Raw genomic sequence first — 21,494 nt, 5'->3', positions numbered from 1 at the left:
ATGTCAGATTCAATTGAATGAAATAATCATTAGGGCCAGATATATATACATCACATAAGGAAACAGAGAGCAATCAATTTATCTTTGAACTTCCACATGCTTGTGAAGTTTTCAAATCTCTGAAAATAATTATTTGTGTTGTCAGAATGCTAAAATGGCTATAGTATAATGTTTTCTAATGTGTGTCTCTTTAAAGGGGATGTACAGCTCAAAGCATGTGGTTCTTACATAATCCTCTTCCACAAGCATTTTTGCCCAGTAAGCCCATGACACACTACCAGAGCAGAGAATATCATGTGCTTCTTTTCTCACGCCATTGGTCGGTGATGGACAGAAGTTTCTAATAGCGCATTCATTTGAAAGTAAAGTAAAATAGTTCTGGCTTGATATACGGTATGGATAATTATGAGTGCTCACCAGGAAGGGCTTTGGCCCACTTGACTGCAGAGACGACTTGGCGGCCGCCCAGGCGGTTAAGTGTCGTCATGAGGCGGGTGGACGTGTCCGGGATGGTGCTGTCGTAGCCCGAGTAAATGATCTCTGGCTCAATGGCTTTGAGCAGGGACAGCATGGTGGGCACCAACTGGGGCATGGCCTTGGGCACCAGCGAGCACATGCGCTCATCAGGCAGAGCTGGCGCCTGCTCACTTGAGGACGAATGACCCCGTAACCGCATTAGTTTCTTGTTTTTTCGAGCTGAAATAAAAAGGAGAAATGTGAATATTAATTAAATCAACAAACACCATTGATCTAAACAAATTTCATCTGAATGTTTAATAGGGCTGGGCATGGACACAAACTTCACAATTTGATTTGGTTTCAATTTCAATTCACAAGCTTGCGATTCAATTCAATTTCGGTACAGTACATGGCGAATTTCCTCAAGGAAAACAAAATATCTCTCAACTAATGCTGTATACATTGAACCCCGGTTGGTACATCATTATAATATTAAAGGTTAAAATTAAGTGATTTGTAGGATACTTACATTTACACATAAGTAAGTTATTATAATAACTTTTAATAATACATTTTTAATGACATGATTATGTTTCTATTTGTTTGTTTGTTTTTTAAGATGACCTTTTTTGCCCCTTAGATATTAATATGTAATATAAGTAAGTCTCTGGTGTCCCCAGAATGTGTCTGAAGTTTCAGCTCAAAATACCCCACAGATCATTTATTATAGCTTGTCAAATTTGCCCCTATTTGGGTGTGAGCAAAAACACGTTGTTTTTGTGTGTGTCCCTTTAAATGCAAATGAGCTGCTGCTCCCGGCCCCCTTTCCAGAAAAGGGCGGAGCTTTAACAGCTCATGCTTCGGTTGCTCAATAACAACAAAGCTGGAGAATCTCACACAGCCAAAATGAGGATTGTCAGTAACGGTGTTCAGCCTTACATTGTTCAAACCGGAGTCGACACTGATGGAGAGACTCAGGAAGAAGTTAAAATTTTTAGAATGAAACTGGACGTTTCTTAATGGTTAGTGGATAAATATATGTAGTTGCTGTGGAGTTGATTCAACTCATCGACTAGCATGTACCATCATGTTAGCACATACCTTCTGATGTTCATTCATGCTGTAACTAGTAGGAAAGTGCTCTGCCGCTTCGCTTGAACTGCTACAGCGATCTGTCGCGCCACATTAAAGAGCACTAAAACATTATTTGTTTGAATTTCATAATAAAATTGACAGAATTTGAAAGCTGAGACTTTGTTTCATATCAGAAGTAAAAAAGCACAAAGATTACTGAAAAGTATTGGATGGGAGGCTGAAAACAGCATATACTGAAAGATCAACTCTTGGGATTTAAGAATCGATATCAGTGCAGACAGTTACACTAAATAGACTTTGATCTTTGTCTCTTGATACAGCCTTTGGGAAATTCATCTTCATAGCTTTGCTGTTCATGTGTTGTAAATGATTCAGTGACAAGGTCTCAAAGATGAATATCAAAGAAATCTAGTTTAAAGCACATGTGCCAAGTTCTAAAAACGTAATCATTGCTGAAAAATGTTTGCATCTTAAAAAAAGTACTAATTTTATATGGTGAAACCTTATTGTTAGTTAATGTTAGTTCATGCATGAAGTAATGGGACCTTATAGTAAATTGTTACATATTGGTTCAAAGCAGCTTTACAGAAAGTACTAATATTATGTTATGGACTTAATGCTTTAACAGTAATACAAAATATGGTTGTGATTTCATGGAACACATCAGCACACAGTAAATACAGTTATTATTATTATTATTTATTTTATTTATTTTTATAGCTGCAGTACGGAATATTTTTTGGTTAATATAAACAAAAATCACTTATTCAACATTCAGAGTGGTAAACTTATAATAATACTTTATAATTTGGTCAAATAAAATGATCGACTGCAACCACAGGTAAATAAATAAATAAAAATGATAAAAACAATAATAAAAACTACTGCACAAACTGTTCTTGGTCTAACTACTGACTATTCTCATGACAGTTGGACATACTGGATCACAAAAATATTATAATAATTTATGGATGATTTTTATTTTTATTTTTTTTTATACATATAAATGACATATAAATGAACATCATGAACCACATGCAGAAGGCCTCTTTCAAAGCTAATTAAAATGAACATCCATAATATAGAACAAAAATGTTCTATATTAAAGACAATGTTCTCAAGTGACGTAGACTACAGATTACGAATTAGCATGTGCTTTTTAGTCATTTATTGTGAATTCATACAATTATTGAGTTCCTATATGAAGGAATATTGCAGTGAATCTTTCGAATTTTAGCACAGACACAATATGAATGGAGCTTATGGTGATGTGTGTGTTTTGATGTGCGAACATCTCTTGAAGGTTTTCTCTCATAAAATCACTGTTCTGTTGATTGAGAGCTTACCATCAAACACAATGTCATTTTGTCCCACTTTCTAAATTTTCTGCCATAAATGTTTCTATGGCAACTAAAAGCCTCTCTGGTACAACCCCAGATTTAGTTAGCAGCTACTGCATCAAGGTCTTTTTTGGTGCTTCACGCAAATAAATCATCCACCATTTTAAAGCCTTGCAAAGAGATGGATGAATTCTGTCCAATATCTGTGAAGTACATCAGCACGCTGTCATTGAGGCACTGCTGCCCTCTTAAAGCTTTTGGCCATTTTATACCTTCCTTCATCTTTTGTGCATGAGAGAAAAAAATCTGCAAAAAAACAGTCCTTGGTCTCACTGTGTTTCCACCACCTACTTAAGGACGTGCACTGGAAAAAATGCATGCAACACAAGGAGAAAAATCCATATTCGCTAAAAAAAAAAAATACTGGAACTGAACGTTTTTCGATCGTTGATGCGAAAAGTGTAGCATATTAAAATTGAGTTTTTTCCTTCAAAGCTATTTAATCGAAATCTATAATTCTGGTTGCTTACTGGCTTGCGCCCCTGTGCTGTGGCATATAAAGGTCATATAAATCAAATGACAACCGCTCGTCATCCTTACCTTCCAGATTCATGCCAGCCTGAAGACACTTGCGGAAGCGGCATGCCGGGCAGTTTTTCCTCCTTATCTTGTCGATGATGCAATCATTTCTTCCGGCGCAAAGATAGTTGTGCTGCCCTGGAAAAAAAGATGTACAATTACAATGAGCACCTCTGATGTTTGGTGTTATAGCATTACACCACAAAAAAAAAAAAAAAAAAAAAAACTGATAGATTTGAACTATGCTTTGCTGTAATTACAGCAGTAAAGCTCTGTTAGTAGATTGAATTTATTTCGCTGTAGGATCATCAACAATCAGGAAAAGTGACAAACCAATTAAGGACCAGATTTATTAAAAAGGGCAATTTTGCGTGAGAGCGCAATTCCAAAAACAAAACAAAAAAACGCTGATGGGAGTGCTGTGCATGATCTACTGATGACATGCAAATAAAAAAACACAGACGCAGTCGGATCATTTCCATAATGAACAACACAAATCTACCAAGAGCAGCACAAATTAGCATCTGGTTTAATAGTGCTTTTTTGGGTGGTAAATAATGGCGCAAATACCAATTGACTAGCGCAAACCTTATTAAAAATAATTTTGCGTCTGAAAGGGAAACTCCCACAAATGCATATGGAATAAGGTTAGCCGCAAAAATAACTGTGTCCACGCCTTTTCAGAGCTAATTTTTCACTGCGTGTCCTTAGTAAATCCTGACAGCAAGTTTTTAACACCAAAAGAGGTTTGCGCTGGTGCAAACTGTTAGTAAATCTGGCCCTAAGGCTCTGTTTCCACCTGGTATTAAGATGCATTTTAGTCGATCAGTCAGATCACAAGTGGACGAGGGAGACACAATCCCGTTTACACCTGGTGTTTTAATCCGTCTCTTCTGTCCACTTTCAACTACTTCTGTCCTGATTTCTTTGAGGGGAGGGTCTATGCGTGGGTAAATTAGTTTTTTCAAATCTGATGACGGAAAAACACGGAGAGCATCAGCTTTTGTTTCTGCTCTGACAGCCACAAGACCGGCCGAACGCTGTGAGTGTGTATTAGAAATCAGGAATGGCAAGAGAAAATTGTGCTTGGTATGTTTTTCATCTTCACACCAAACTTGGGTCTCCAGCCAACAAAGTTTAAATCCCATCTGGCTAGCGCGCTTCCTATAATGTTTACGCATTAATAGGCGGAGAGTCTTTCGCGGCTGTTTGAACGCATTCGACCACATGAGCGTTTCCACTATGAAAGCAATCCAGTCAAATGTGTTTTCGACTACCTCTGGAAGTAGTTGAAAGTGGACAAGCTCAAAATGTTTTAGACCCCATTTACACCTGCATTTATTGTTGTTCACATGTGATCCGATCGACCAAAACGCATCTTAAGCCCCTTTAACACAGCGCCTTGATCCCGGAAAATGAGCGTAAAATTGCCAGAGTGCCTGTGTGAAAGCAAAAACACGTCCCGGGATTGCAGAATCGATCCCATAATGGGGACCTAGTAACACTGTACATTCAGTCCCGGAACGTACCCTATGTGAACAAAAGCCGTAATCAATGCCATAAGGGGTGTGTCGTAATGATGACATTGAAGCTGAGATCATTCGCCGGATTATGGAACGGTATGCGATGCGCTAGTTTATGATCGAAACAGAAAAAAAAAAATGCACAAGAGAGGTTTGGGTCGACCAATACGATCAGCCACACTGGCAGTGTGCATGAAACAAATTCAACACATTATCTTTGCATTTTCTGGAATCTCTGTGTGAAAGGGGCTTTAATATCAGGTGTAAACAGGGCACTAGTGTCTTAAAGGTAAAAGGTAAAAGTAACTAAAGGTAGCTTGAGCGTAATATAATGGTCTTTTCAAAGTTGCAAGTCTTGCATCACATATCTCTTAAATGCAGTACTGACACTGACAATCAAATAAGAATGTGTAACACTATGAAACTGAAACCTGATTAACAAAAGTAATGATTTTAACCTTTAGGGTGAAAAATGTGAAAAATGTAATAAAAATGAAATGATAGAGATATTCTGCCTAACATTTCCTGTTGTGTTTCATAGAAATAATAAAAATAATACAATTCTCCTTAAAAGGTAAAAAAAAAAAATATATATATATATATATATATATATAAAAATACAATTCTCGTTACAGGGTTGGATGACATGAAGGTGTCGATGACATAATAATGGTGTAATGACACAAATTTTAGTTTTAGGTGAAGCATCCCTGTAAAAAGCCATTCCAGCTCCATGCTGTACACATTATAAAAAGCAAAACTGTCACATCTTTATTCATTTCTACAAGTCGAGAATCCGAAACTTCTGAAAGCGCTGAGCCAGAAATGCTTGAAATTATTACAGACTATAAAGCCAAAACAGATGAATAATCAAACGCCACCTCAACCAATCTACTGCCAAGCACTCAGTCAAAGACCTTTGAGGATCCTCCATTTGGTGTGGGGAACATGCCATCCAACAGTCTGTAGAGACCAATCTTGCAGAATTGTTCATTTTGAAGCATATCAAAGCATCCAATTGGCAAGTACACACTGCAGTTTAAAAACGGTTTTCGTGCCTCTTTGTTCCATTTCTCTGTAACTATAACATTGCAGGGAGGTTTTTGTGTGAAGCTATACAGAATGTTCTCTAATTGCTTTTTTACATTATATTTAATAATAAAAACTAACATTCCCAAAACATTTAGGGAACCATGCATTAAAGGGTTTGTTCATCCAAAAATGAAAATTATGTCATTAATTACTCACCCTCATGTAGTTCCAAACCTGTAAGACTTTCGTTCATTTTCAGAACGCAAATGAAGATCTTTTTGATGAAATCTGAGAGCTTTCTGTCCTTCTGCTGACAACCTACGCAATTCAAACTTTGATGCTTCTAAACGTTCATAAAGAGATCGGAAAACTAATCCATATGAATCGAGCGGTTTAGTCCAAATTTCTTTTGTTTTGGTTTGTTCTCATGCGTCATTCAGGTTCGTTTGAATTTCTGCTTATGTTCGCTGACTAATGTTTATACACTATATTGCCAAAAGTATTGGGACACCCCTCCAAATCACTGAATTCAGGTGTTCCAATCACTTCCATGGCCACAGGTGTATAAAATCAAGCACCTAGGCATGCAGACTGCTTCTACAAACATTTGTGAAAGAATGGGTCAGTTTCAGGAGCTCAGTGAATTCAAGTGTTGTACCGTACCTGTGCAATAAGTCCATTCGTGAAATTTCCTCACTACTAAATATTCCACGGTCAACTGTTAGTGGTATCATAACAAAGTGGAAGCAATTGGGAACAACAGCAACTCAGCCACGAAGTGGTAGGCCACGTAAAATCACAGAGCGGGGTCAGTACATGCTGAGGTACACAGTGCGCAGAAGTCGCCAACTTTCTGCAGAGTCAATAGCTGCAGACCTCCAAACTTTGTGTGGCCTTCAGATTAGCTCAAGAACAGTGTGTACAGAGCTACATGAATGGGTTTCCATGGCCAAGCAGCTGCATCCAAGCCTTAGGCCATGTGTCCACCAAAGCGTTTTTAGCCAGCTGAAAATGCTAGACGCTCTGCTTAAAACGTCTATCTGTGGGCACTTCGGCAGCGCAACATTTTTTTTCAGTTGAGACGCTTTGTTGCTATTATACAGAATATCTGTGGCACTGTTACTTAACTGATTTTGCAGGTAATTTGTTTCAGACTTAAAATGTTGACGCAATGTAGAGTACTTGCTATGTATGTTCGGAGACCAGCAATATTAATTTCTCATCCATTTTGTTTCGTTCTCTGCTTGTTGATGTTGTTGTACAGCAAGAATGTTGTGACAGTTGGTCAGTGTTGTATTTGTCCCGCCCCTTCTTCACTCTGATTGGATGGCTGAATAAAAAGTGACAGTGATGAGCAGCGTTTTACTCAAAGTTGAACATTCTTCAACTCGAGGCAACCAGTAAAAAACGCAGAGCTCTCAGCACTTGAGCGTGAAAAAGACGCTCAGCACCTCGTTACGCTCCTGGCGTTTAAAAAACGCTTCCATTGAAAACAATTGGAAAAGTATGCTAGCAGCTGGAAAAAAAGCTTTGGTGGACACATCACCAAGTGCAATGCAAAGCACTGGATGCAGTAGTGTAAAGCACGTGATCACTGGACTCTAGAACAGTGGAGACGTGTTCTCTGGAATGTCAAATCACGCTTCTCTGTCTGGCAATCTGATGGACAAGTCTGGGTTTGGCAGGTTGCCAGGAGAACGGTACTTGCCTGACTGCATTGTGCCAAGTGTAAAATTGGTGGAGGGGGGATTATGGTGTGGGAATGTTTTTCAGGGGTTGGGCTTGGCCCCTTAGTTCCAGTGAAAGGAACTCTTAATGCTTCAGCATAGCAAGACATTTTGGACAATTTCATGCTCCCAACTTTGTGGGAACAGTTCGGGGATGGCCCCTTCCTGTTCCAACATGACTGCGCACCAGTGCACAAAGCAAGGTCCATAAAGACATGGATGAGCGAGTTTGGTGGGGAGGGTAACTTGACTGGCCTGCACAGAGTCCTGACCTCAACCCGATAGAACACCTTTGGGATGAATTAATGCGCAAATGCGCTTCTAGAAGAATGGTCCAAAATTCCCATAAACACACTCCTAAACCTTGTGGAAAGCCTTCCCAGAAGAGTTGAGGCTGTTATAGCTGCAAAGGGTGGGCCAACTCCATAATAAACCCTACGGATTAAGAATGGGATGTCATTAAAGTTCATGTGCACGTAAAGGCAGGTGTCCCAAAACTTTTGGCAATATTGTATGTGAGTAAAAGCCTTTATTAACTTTCTGAAGCATCAAAGCTGTCTATGGAGGGACAGAAAGCTCTCAAATTTCATCAAAAAAGATCTTAATTTGTGTTCTGAAGATAAACAAAAGTCTTACGGGTTTGGAACAACATGAGGGTAAGTAAATAATGACAGAAATTTCTTTTTTGGGTGAACTAACCCATTAAGATAGAGAAAACTTCAGATAATATATATTCAATTAAGCTTATTTTCACTTCTTTTTTTCCTAGATTCACTTCATGTCCAGTGTAACCACATACTTTGCATGAGAATACTCTCAATCATCAATCAACTCCTTCCTGTCTGATGCTGCATTGACAGCGGCCAGTAACTAGATTACACCTTAATTAGCCTGCCTATATTATACTTCACATCCATCACCAACATAGCTGGTTCCCTGATAAATAGAGCTTAGAAATCCATTTCTGTCTGCCTTTCAACTAGGCTTGAAGCAAATTCAAGGAAAAGTGCACAAAAGACAATTTAGCTTATCTTCATCCTCCAGACCACTGCTTGGCACCCTAAGCCTTCTTTTCATTAAACGTTTAAATAAAACAATAATGTCACGTTCAAACATGTTTAGCAGGCCTGAAGCACTCTGACTCAAGTGTCTTCCCATTAGTCATGGTAACACATCAACAAAACCAAATGCAATGCAAATATAGTCATACAGCAACTCGGAGGCACTAACTGTGGTGCAAGCAAAATCAAGTGAAGTGCAACTATGATGATTATCAGAATGCAAACTAGTGACTAATAACTAGTGCAGTTAACATGCCTGTGAGCAGAGTCAGAAATCAACTTATCATTGTAAGTCCTACTTATTTATTTCAAAAAATATTTACTGTATCAGAGGCGACTGCTGTTATAGCTAACATAAAGTGGTTTTTGATCAAAAACAAAAACATAAAGGAAACACTTAAGCCTAGGTTAGTAGGATTGATGTAATCAAACACATGTGCCCGCCAATTATTTCAAATATATATTTTAGCAGAGTGTTTATTGTGTTATGATATCTTGTGTATTTAATTTGATGCTGATTTTACATACAGTATCTCACAGAAGTGAGTACACCCCTCACATTTTTGTAAATATTTTATTATATCTTTTCATGTGACAACACTGAAGAAATGACACTTTGCTACAATGTAAAGTAGTGAGTGTACAGCTTGTATAACAGTGTAAATTTGCTGTCCCCTCAAAATAACTCAACACACAGACATTAATGTCTAAACCGCTGGCCACAAAAGTGAAAATGTCCAAATTGGGCCCAATTAGCCATTTTCTCTCCCCAGTGTCATGTGACTCGTTAGTGTTACAAGGTCTCAGGTGTGAATGGGGAGCAGGTGTGTTAAATTTGGTGTTATTGCTCTCACTCTCATACTGGTCACTGGAAGTTCAACATGGCACCTCATGGCAAAGAACTCTCTGAGGATCTGAAAAAAAGAATTGTTGCTCCACATAAAGATGACGTAGGCTATAAGAAGATTGCCAAGACCCTGAAACTGAGCTGCAGCACGGTGGCCAAGACCATACAGCGGTTTAACAGGACAGGTTCCACTCAGAACAGGCCTCGCTATGGTCGACCAAAGAAGTTGAGTGCACGTGCTCAGCGTCATATCCAGAGGTTGTGTTTGGGAAATAGACGTATGAGTGCTGCCAGCATTGCTGCAGAGGTTGAAGGGGTGGGGGGTCAGCCTGTCAGTGCTCAGACCATACGCCGCACACTGCATCAAATTGGTCTGCACGGCTGTCATCCCAGAAGGAAGCCTCTTCTAAAGATGATGCACAAGAAAGCCCGCAAACAGTTTGCTGAAGACAAGCAGACTAAGGACATGGATTACTGGAACCTTAAGAACTGGAAACTTATTTGGTTCAGATGGTGTCAAGCGTGTGTGGCGGCAACCAGGTGAGGAGTACAAAGACAAGTGTGTCTTGCCTACAGTCAAGCATTGTGGTGGGAGGTCATGGTCTGGGGCTGCATGAGTGCTGCCGGCACTGGGGAGCTACAGTTCATTGAGGGAACCATGAATGCCAACATGTACTGTGACATACTGAAGCAGAGCATGATCCCCTCCTTTCGTAGACTGGGCCGCAGGGCAGTATTCCAACATGATAACAACCCCAAACACACCTCCAAGATGACCACTGCCTTGCTAAAGAAGCTGAGGGTACCTAAACCCTATTAAGCATCTGTGGGGCATCCTCAAATGGAATGTGGATGAGCGCAAGGTCTCTAACATCCACCAGCTCTGTGTCGTCATGGAGAAGTGGAAGAGGACTCCAGCGACAACCTGTGAAGCTCTGGTGAACTCCATGCCCAAGAGGGTTAAGGCAGTGCTGGACAATAATGGTGGTCACACAAAATATTGACACTTTGGGCCCAATTTAGACATTTTCACTTAGGGGTGTACTCACTTTTGTGGCCAGCGGTTTAGACATTAATGTCTGTGTGTTGAGTTATTTTGAGGGGACAGCAAATTTAAACTGTTATACAAGCTGTACACTCACTACTTTACATTGTAGCAAAGAGTCATTTCTTCAGTGTTGTCACATGAAAAGATATTTAAATGAAAATATTTACAAAAATGTGAGGGGTGTACTCACTTCTGTGAGATACTGTATAATGGCCATAACTGAGGCATAACAATTGAGAATTTATTTAAATTGTGTTTTGTGTTGGTTGGAATGAAAAAACGCCCATATAACAGTAAAAAAGCCCCTGAAAATCAAGTACAATATTCATAAATAAGTCCAGCTAACAATCAATTTCTGACAGTGCCTGTGGGTGATTTATTTTCCCGCTCTAATAATTGTGTTTCATCGTGCCAGTGATACTACTATAAATTATTAAACAAAAGCATTTTATCACAGGTGCATTGTGGGGCGAATGAAACTGTTAGCAAAAGCATTATTTAAGGTGAATTTATTTACCATCTGTGTTTTGCCGTGCTCTCCATCCTTCACCATTGCCAGAGCAACCGAAGAAATCAGGGAAGAAAAACAAAAATAACAGATAAAAATGTATCAAGTGCTGAAAACACAGCTCAGTTCATGCTGACACTTTGTTGACAAAAATGACGTTGGTTAGCGGAAGCCATTCATTTCTGTTTAGCTATGAATTTTACAATATGAAGAATCCTCTATGCAGGACACATTCATATCTGTTATTTTCGCATTAAGAAGCCATATTCTTTTTTCCCCCTGAAGTTCAATGTCAAGGCTTCTTGCCACAAAAACAGTTATTTTACAAAACCTATTTCCATACAATTAGTTTCTTAGTCACTCTAAATGCTACAATACTGTGCAACATGACAAATAATATTTGAGGATTACTATCAGAAATATAATCCAAGTGATTTGTCATTCGTCAGTTGTTGCAGTTGGTTCTTTACCTTGTTCTTTCCTTCATAAAGGCAAGCCAAGTTGCTGATTACTAAATACTGTATGTGTTGATATAAAAACATGGGTGGTCATGTGTTAATAAGCTCACGGTTAGTAATGCAAATCTTTATGAAAGTTATTTATTGATCATCAACAAACAACTAATGGGACTTTAAATATAGCATACGTTATTCCGCAGGGTTCATATCCAACAACAAAGTAATTTTGACCATGGACATTGGTATTATACCATACAGAATAAGGTAATTTCTAGACTCTATGTAGCTCAAAAGTTTCATTTTTTATTAAATTAGAATTACGTTATTTTGTTTTTTTATTTATTCATTTTTTACAAATGTACTTGGCACTATAAAGAAATGCCTTTAGCAGCCTTGTTTCTCAAGTATTAATTTAAAAATCTTCAATTAAACATTTGAAGCCATGACTCAAAATCAATCAGCTTCAAAATTAATTTGAAGCAAAAAAAGATAAGACTGTTTACTTAAAGGATTAGTTCACTTCAGAATTAAAATTTCCTGATAATTTACTCACCCTCATGTCATCAAAGATGTTCATGTCTTTTTTTCTTCAGTCGAAAAGAAATTAAGGTTTTTGAGAAAAACATTCCAGGATTTTTCTCCATATAGTGGACTTTAATGGCTACCATAGGCGGAAGTACTGATCCAGTGTTTACAAAGGGAACGTGCAAAGACTAAGTCAAACGCCCTTTACAAAAAAAGGTAAAACAACGATGTCGGATGATTTTGAAGTTGGAGGAGAAAATGAGATGGAGTTTTTCACCCCACCGCGGTACTTCCACCTACGTCACGCGTGAACTTTACAACGTGATCATGTAATGCGTGGCGCATCACAGAGCAGTGCAATATGAGCATCTGAGGTTAAAAAGTATATGAATTTTATTTTTTTAGAAAATGACCAACCATTTCTCTAGATAAGACTCTTATTCCTCGTCTGGGATCGTGTAGAGCCCTTTGAAGCTGCACTGAAACTGACATTTGGACATTCAACCCATTGAACCCCAGTGAAGTCCACTATATGGAGAAAAATCCTGGAATGTTTTCCTCAAAAGCCTTAATTTTTTTTCGACTGAAGAAAGAAAGGGATAAACATCTTGGATGACATGGGGGTGAGTGAATTATCAGGAAATTATAAGTCTGAAGTGAACTAATAGTTTAAAAATCTTTAGTTAAGCATTTGAAGCCATGACTCAAAATCAATCATCTTCAAAATTAATTTCAAGCAAAAAAAAAAAAAGCAAAAAAAAAAAAAAAAGACAAGACTGTTTACTTATTTTATGAAGCAATGAACTACACATCCCATGAAGCATCAGTACAACAAGGAACTACTGACTTGGAATCATTGATTTTTATGTTTAAAACAGAATATTTTGACTCCACAAAGTCACAAAATACTTTTCTAATTGGTGGGTTTTTCTTCAGGATTATGGGTAATGTAGTTCTCCACAAGGACTGTGGCTATTAACCATAGTTTCTTATTAATACTACTGAAATGATAATAGCTTCTACAGAAACACCATCTCTTCAACCTCTGAGTACATGGAAGGTCTGTTCCGAAAGGTTTATACATAATCTAATTAGTCTGTGGAGAAAATGAATTGGATTTTACTTTTGTAATCCTATTTTTGTGCTCTTCAGAGAATAGATGGTGGAGGAAGCCAAAGGAGCAGATATTGTAGTGAATATTATGCAGGTGCCCTGTAGTTCAGTTTTCGGATGGAGCATGTGTTAAAACAGGAGGGTATTTTGTCAGGGAGCCAAGCACACATGCTTTATTGCTGCATGCTCTTTTTCTAGACCCATTCTGTGCAACAACTCTAAAGAAATATCTCATTTCAAGGTAGCACCTCGGCAGGAAACCACACTTTCACAATGTTTTTTTCCCTTCCTTCTGTGATTAATTGAGGCAAACCTGATCATCTGTTTACTGAGGTTTACAGAACACTGTGACCGATGGAGTAGATCACACAGAAATTACTCAAAGGAAATAGATTAAGGTCACACTCAGTACACAGTGTTGATGTAGGTGTTTCAATTAAAAAAAAAAAAAGCAGTGGGCTTCAGAAGTCTGAGTAAATGAGAAATATTTCAGATTCTGCACAGTTTCTAGGTCACTAATTCTGACACTGACCATGTGAACTGCTTTTTACTAAAGGTCACATGTTCCTTCTTTCATTGAAGCACAAAAAGCCCTTGGGAACCTTCTGAAATCATGCTGAATGACATCAGATTCCACTTGTAGAATTGCCTTTTTTTCCCAACTTTTCACTCTATTTTTTTCACTAATGTTTTTAGATTTTTGGGTTACCTTGTAAATGAGCTACTCATGCTTTCAAGCACAAGCTGGAAATGGCTACTTATGACCACCTATTGAGTGATTTACAAAATGATCGCAATAATAAATCCACACCTTTGGATATTAGAATTAATGCATATACATTCACTGGGCAGTATACAATAATACCATTAATGATTATTAGGGCTGGGTATTGACACAAATTTCACGATTTGATTTGATTTGATTCGATACTGATTATTTTGGATATATATCAGGTATTGTACATGGCAAAATTTTCTCAAGGGAAAAAATCTCTCAACTAATACTGTAAACTATACATGGGAGTCAATTTTGTACTACATTACTATAATATTGAAGCTTAAAATGAACAGATTTGTATACAAACTCTTAAATGACACTCAAGGAAGTTTTTATAATAATAAAGTTTATAATACTAAATTTACAATTACATAATTATATTTCTATTCCAATGTTTTTTGAATTATAAACATTAAAATGTTGGCTGTCATAAAAACTTGACAGATTTATTCAAACATACATTAAATATTGAAGAACATTAAAAATTATATTGAATATGGTGCACCTATTTAGCAAAATGCTTTTCTCTAGAGCTGACTAATGAGTTTATAGTCTCTGAATATGGTTTTCCTGAGGAAATGTCATGTTAAGTGACATTGTTTACAAGCTATTTTATTGATGTCTTTCCGCGGTTGAAACACTGATCAAGTGATTACATGAGATAAGATACCTTCAGATTTTCATTCATATTTATTTTGCGCTATAACTGGTATTAACTCAGAGGAGATGATGAGTCAGCATGAACTGAGGTGCTACAGTGATCGTCAGGCCACATTAAACAGCGCCAAAATGGTTTATTTTTTTAATTTCTTAATAAAATGGACAGAATTTGAAATCTGAGACTTTGTTTCATATCAAAACTAACAAAGCACAAAGCTTAATGTGATTTATTGGATGAGAGGCATGCTACATCCATTTATTCATCAACTGAAAACAAGAAATACTAATCTATTCTTGGGATTTAAGAATCGATATTGGTTCGTAAAAATGAGAAATCAGTATTTTTACCCAGCCCTAATTGATTATATTATGTAACTTTCATTAAATATTGTATAAAATAAATGCTCAATTAAAATGTATATTATTTAATACAGATTATTTTTAAAAATAATCACACTTTTAACATGGATGCCCTAACAGACATGGAGTAAAATCAACAAAACTCAATTTTGAGTGTCCATATGCCGTCATATGCCATCGAATGCTATTCAAAATTGATTCAACAGGACAACCTGACACTACATGCAATTCCTTTGTTGTTCACTGTATAATAAAATGAGAATCAAAGCATTTATTAGCCCACTGACTCAGCCCTTCTGTCAAAAAAAAAAAAAAAAAAAAAACAAAAAGATGAAGTAGTATGTGTACATCCTGCAGGCTCACCCTCTACGGCTCTTTTGAAGAAAACCTTGCAGCTGCCACAGGTGAGCACACCATAATGACATCCAGAGGCCTCATCTGAGCACACCAGGCAGATCTTATGGCCGTTTCCACTGGGCTTGACTGATCCGGATGGACTGGAACTGCTCAATTCAGGCCTGGCCAAAGAGCTAGAATACAAAGAAACAAAGTTTAATGAAATGAAATTAGATACAATCAACCCAAGACCCAGATTTCACATTGGACATCAAGTGGCCACCCAACAAAGTATTTAAAATTGGTTTTCAGGTGAATTTGCACCACTAAAGATTGTCCGAAACAAGAAATGGGAAGTGTTTTCTCCTTCCGCTGTATAATTGATTAGCCTACTTATTTTGCTATCCTAAATACACACATTTTTTGTCAATAGACAAAAACCAGACAACCACCATCATTCCAAAAGCAACAACTGAGTAAGAACTGTAAGGTCATTTGTATTTGAGTAATGTTGGAAGAATAAAATAAAAGAATCCTTCATCATCACTGTAAAATTATTGAGTTAATTAATTAAACCATTTTATGCCTTTATTTGATTACCACCTTTTTGATAAATTTGTATTAAATCATAAATCCAGAAAAGTTAAAGCAGACGGCACAAACTACCTGAAAAGCTAAACCATTTCATTGTGTGTGTGTGTGTGTGTGTGTGTATATATATATATATATATATATATATATATATATATTTTAGAGATGCTCTGATTGCAATTTTGTTGGCAGATTACAATTTCAGATTTTTTGTTGAAAGTTTTTCAGGTTAAGTAGGTTTTTATTCAGGTAAGAAATACTACAGAAATTAAAGTAATCAAATGTAAAATAACACTAGTCTTCATTGTAAAAATTAAATACAGATTAATGCTTACAATTAAAATTATAAAACTTATTCAGTCAAGAGCAGAACATAATTTTCTTTGTCTTTTGTTCTTTGATTAACATGACAGACAGAAGCAGAAATATTAGACTGCTGTCACTTTAAGAGTTTATTGCACAGACCCAATATACTGTTACACAACCTGCATTCCCTTTCTCAACTATTTACTGTTCCAAATCTGACTGTGTTTAACTGATAACTCACCAAGATGGGCATTTTGACATAATTTTGTATGTATTTGACTGTTTAAGTGCAGTCAGCCACTCATTTTGGTACTAGTTGTGACTCACAAGCTGTTTGACAATGAGAAGCGGCTTGTGGTGTGAATGCGAAACCTGCAGGAATGACTAAAATTGTGCGCAATACAAGCACTATAAAACGTGAGACTTTCCAGCCGGTCGCCGATCATGCAGGAAATTGGCCCAATCCAATGCCTGGCTGGTCGATCGGTGCAAAGGCTATATTCCAGCCTTCCACATGACGCCATCTGAGGGTTAATACCACTAATTAGCTGGCAGGAGATGCTCAGGACAGCTAATAATCATTGCCGGAATAGTGCCACTGGTCATCAACAACTGTTGGAGCAATTTCACTCTCCCGATTGAGCTTCATTTGTGCTGGTTTACCTCTTTGATGATCTGCTTTTTGGTATTACAAATCCCTGACACCTTCTCATGTAACCAGAACTGTCTTACAGGTTAGCCAACATGCCACAGGCTGCCATATTTAGCTCCCATATGCATGAACGCATTAAGCCATATGTCAGCTGATCGACAGGCTATTCGGAGGAGAGAAATACATTGTTACAAGTGAGTAATAGCTTCACACCCATTTAAAAAACGACACCAGTTGGAATAAGGGTTTCAGGTTTCAGAATACTGTAATACCAGGCCCCATGTTTAGCTCCCAAGAATGCTTGTATTCTCAAGCCCAACAAGTCTGACCTAAAGTTAGGTCTGCAGTTAGACCAGAGGGGTCACTAGAAAGATGACACTGGTTATAAACCAGCGAGGCAGCCTGGACATTTCATGTCAGCCAAAATCACTCACGATGTACTGCAATTCAGTACAACTGACATGTATGTGTAATCATTTCCACTAACGTTTGAATAACAACCTGTGAATAACAAATGATTAACAATCAGTGGACTGTGTCTAATGTTTCTGATGAGATTAAATATGTTGGATCTTTTGGAAGCATCTATTTCCATAAACCAGCAGTGTTCAATTAGAGTTCTACAGTTATTTCCCAGCAAAGGTCTGGATAAACACGTGTATGGCTATGAAATACTGGTTTCCAAATCTGCAGCAATAGTAAGAAAAATAATAAGCCCTAATAAATCCTACAATAAATCTTAAAGGCACAATATGTAAGATTTTTGGACTAAAATGTCCACTAGAACAATGTTATATATTTTGCTGACTTGTGTACTCACATTACCCCAAATGTTTCCATCAATGTTTAAATCCAGAGAAATCAGCAATTTTGACCAGTGTAACACTTCGTGTCATTGCGTCGCCTGTCAATATCCGCATTCCCCTCGATTTCCAGTTTTACTTCCGTAGAAACCATGGAAACACCAAAGACGCTTATGTGTTTTATTAGACAGGTGAGCAACTGTTTGGATACCTTTATCGACAGCAAACTAATCATTGTTATATAGCTCAACACAGTTAGTCTAATAAGTTTGAATCTCTTGTTTTCTTGATTTACCGCAAGTAACATGTTAGTACCATGCCTCAGAGACGACACTATTTTGTCAGGTGGCTAACATAGCATAATTAGAAAGAGCTTTATTTGTAGTAACAGTAATACAGCATTTTCTCCACCATACAATATATTTTAAAATGAATTGCATGCCATTTAACAACACAAGCCATCCAGCTTTTGTTAATGATATTCTAATATTGATCTAGCTTACTGCGATGTGCAACAAGTGTCTCATGCCAGCCATACCAGTAATGTTATAACTTAACTTTCAACACACTCAAATGTATTTTTAGTATGATTGTTTTGACCGAGTAAAATAGAGCTGCGTTACCCCACAACTTTAATTCGTCAAATAAAGTGACCTGTATGAGTAGTAATTCAGCAGTTTCATTAGCATTAAATCAAAAAAGTGAATTTAATTGATTAAACATAAGAGTAACAAAGTCCAAGTTCAGGGAAGGAGGAGGTGGATGCTAAATGTAACTGTGAAATGTTAAATAAAAAAGAAAAAAAAGAAAGGAGCATCAGCGGCCGACCGCGGCATATAAGCATAACAAAAACAGCAGCGTAAAATGTCCTAGGTTCTCGGCCCAGCTCTGCGTCATACCACAGTAATGTTAATAAAACTAATAATACATTAGCTCATCCATGAACATGATCAGTCACGTCAGATTGCTTTCCATCAGCTGTGGAGGTGAAGACAACATCTCCCATGATTCCACGCTCATTCATTACGTCATCAAGCTACACCTATGTTATTGTTTTGAATAAGCGACCCCTAGCAGCGAAACTTACATACTGTGACTTGAAATTAATCCTAAATAGTAAAAGTCTCTCCAAAACGGTTGCTTTTCACATATGAACTATTAAAGTGTGCTTATGTGTGAATAATTGTATATTTTTTATTATCTATTAATGTTATTCAATTCAATAAACCATTAATGGTATTAAAATTTAAAATTAATGGGAGTATTAATACCAGCTTTGCTACATAATGACACAAACAAAATTAGAGTTAAATTAACCAGAAAAACAGTAGTTTTCAAAAGGTACTATTATGAAAACGCTTCAACTACCACTTTATTGTAACGTGAATGTTTGATTTCACTGTGTTCTGTCCCTGTTTTACCTGTCTGAGTTCCTAGTTAGTTTCCTTGTTAATTAGTCCCTCACACCTGTTTCTGTTCATTTTGATTACCCTCTCCATGTATTTAAGCCCTGAGTTTCATTCTGTCCCTTTGTCCGGTATTGTCTTCATGTAACGTGGATGTGTTATGTATTCTCTTGCGATCTCCTGAGTGTTCCTTTTTTTATTTTTTTTAAAGACTGTTTTTGTTCTCTATCTCTTTCATTGTGCACTTCATTACAGCCACATGTGACATTTATGTACACTACTAATATTATTTGCTCATATTTTAAACAAAGTTATGTCAGCAGTAACATAAAAATACTAAACAAGGACTGCAATGCTTATGGTGCATGTTTCTGCACTGACGCAAGACTTATTAGGAATCAGATATTTTGGTTTGCATCAATCAAGCTCCAAATAAAAAGAAAAAAGAATCAAATTAGATTTTCATTTGCAAACTATTTCATTCAGTGGATTAAATTTCTTACTTTACTAAGATAAATTAATTTTAAGATTTTGGTTATTCCACCCACATGTAATTATAATAATAATATTCTTTTTTAACAGCAGAATACATTCTGTATAAGGAATAGCTCGTCCAATGGTGTTGTGATGCTTTAGCAGGTGTCATGCGGTAAGAATAATGTTTAGGGTATCCTGACAACCCTAGATTGTACCGGGTCTGTCATTTTCTAAATTGCGTAGTATACTTTTGTTGGATTGTATGCAGTAATATTATACTGCGACACAATCTAGAAATGCTTCTAATACCAAGAGTTATAGTCAGACGCTGCCAAATCGAGGTTGCGCCTGCAGGGTTTGTTGATTCTCCCCTGCGGGATTTCTGGGATGTCGATTTGAGCTCCATCCAGCAGGTGGTGTCTGACTGTCTGTCTTCTTCTTGATATATTTCCTTCTGCTCTCTGCTTGCACAACAGTCCTTTGAGAATCTGAGACCTTCTCGGCACTAACACACACAGCTCCACATCATGAGAATGCAGTTCAGTAACCTCAGCAATTAGTTGCCGCCTACTTGTTTGCAGGCTGAGCAGAAAAATGATATGATCATAACCTAGTACTGAGCTAACTAAACACTTAAAATCTTTAACTACGAACTACTGAAGTGTTTTGGCACCAGTGATGGTGAAAAATGCAAATGCACTTGTGCCTCCGTAAAGCTCTGAAGCACTTTCCAGACTGAACGCTTCATTGCGTTCTAATAGTAAGGCTCTGAGGGCTGAACATAGGCCACTATGACAGTATATGTGTTTCTTTATATGTGTAGAATTTTAGAAAATAAACTCCCTTAAAACACTTTCACAATCTCACTAGTTCATTTAATTTGTAGCAGTGTAAATTATGTATTGAGTTTGTAATTTTCTTTGGTGGAAAGGACAATAATTGAAACGACATTTCATAGCAAACATTTTATGTATCCTAATTAAACAAAATGAAATAAAGTTTTCACACTTTTTGATTAAATTACAGCTTCATTAGGAATGGTGTAGAAGAAAATATTCTGCTAACAATTAATATTTACCTTTTTCTTTGTTTTCTTTCGTTTCATATCAAGAATGTTGCTAATGCTAATAATGCTAATAGCTAGGTAAACATTGCAACTTGCTGTATTAATATAGGCTAGAATTCAATGGACAGGATCATGGGATTGTATATCAATATCTTGTGATCTAATCGCTTTATTAGGGCTTGGTATTGACAGATTTCACAAATGGATTCGATTCCGATTTTGAATGTATTTGTTTCAATACAGCTTTTTGTGGATTTGTATTGACTGGTATAGGATTTGTCAGTTATTCTTAAGGAAAACAACCTCTCAACTAGCTACATTACTATAATATTAAAGGTTAAAATTAACAACAGTTCAAATCCAATTTATTTTAATAAAAACAGTTGTATACAAACATTTAAAATGGCACATAAGGCAGATATTAAATCAACATTTTTAATGATGTAGTTATGTTTCTATTCCAATTCATTGTTGATTAAATGAGATGAAATACATTTAATTTGTAAAGCATGTAATCATCTATGGTATACCTTAACATTGAAATAGATGATGGTATATATACAATGGACATTGTACTATAGCCTATAGTTTATAGCATGGTATATCTGTAGTACGAATTTAAATAAATAAATAAAATGTCACCAAGCAAAAAGTTTGCCGATTTAGATGCATTTATGAACTATTACTGAGTCTATTTGAGTCTTCTTTATAATTTAAGTGTTACAGTATAATGTGCAACTCTAC

At 36.9% G+C, this 21,494-nt stretch overlaps 1 protein-coding gene and 1 long non-coding RNA gene across 4 annotated transcripts in view; both read right to left on the bottom strand.

The window, feature by feature from the left end:
• Positions 1-21,494, bottom strand: part of LOC127504122 (uncharacterized) — a 1,137,365-nt gene that overhangs the window by 1,049,181 nt on the left and 66,690 nt on the right. The window lies entirely within an intron of this gene.
• Positions 1-21,494, bottom strand: part of LOC127504097 (glucocorticoid receptor-like) — a 78,441-nt gene that overhangs the window by 11,429 nt on the left and 45,518 nt on the right. For 2 of the 3 annotated variants that reach the window (XM_051878526.1, XM_051878527.1), the window contains exons 3-6: positions 15,477-15,643; positions 11,229-11,255; positions 3,495-3,611; positions 418-696 (exon numbers count right to left, since the gene is read on the bottom strand). In XM_051878526.1, the coding sequence (XP_051734486.1) occupies positions 418-696; positions 3,495-3,611; positions 11,229-11,255; positions 15,477-15,643 (590 nt within the window). The remainder of the gene's footprint in view (positions 1-417; positions 697-3,494; positions 3,612-11,228; positions 11,256-15,476; positions 15,644-21,494) is intronic. The other variant, XM_051878528.1, reaches the window with a different exon arrangement.

The sequence above is a fragment of the Ctenopharyngodon idella genome, chromosome 21 (assembly GCF_019924925.1).
Source record: "Ctenopharyngodon idella isolate HZGC_01 chromosome 21, HZGC01, whole genome shotgun sequence".
In the NCBI taxonomy this organism is placed as follows: Eukaryota; Metazoa; Chordata; class Actinopteri; order Cypriniformes; family Xenocyprididae; genus Ctenopharyngodon; species Ctenopharyngodon idella.
The sequence above is the reverse complement of the archived record's forward strand: the minus strand, read 5'-3'. Positions and strand labels throughout refer to the sequence as shown.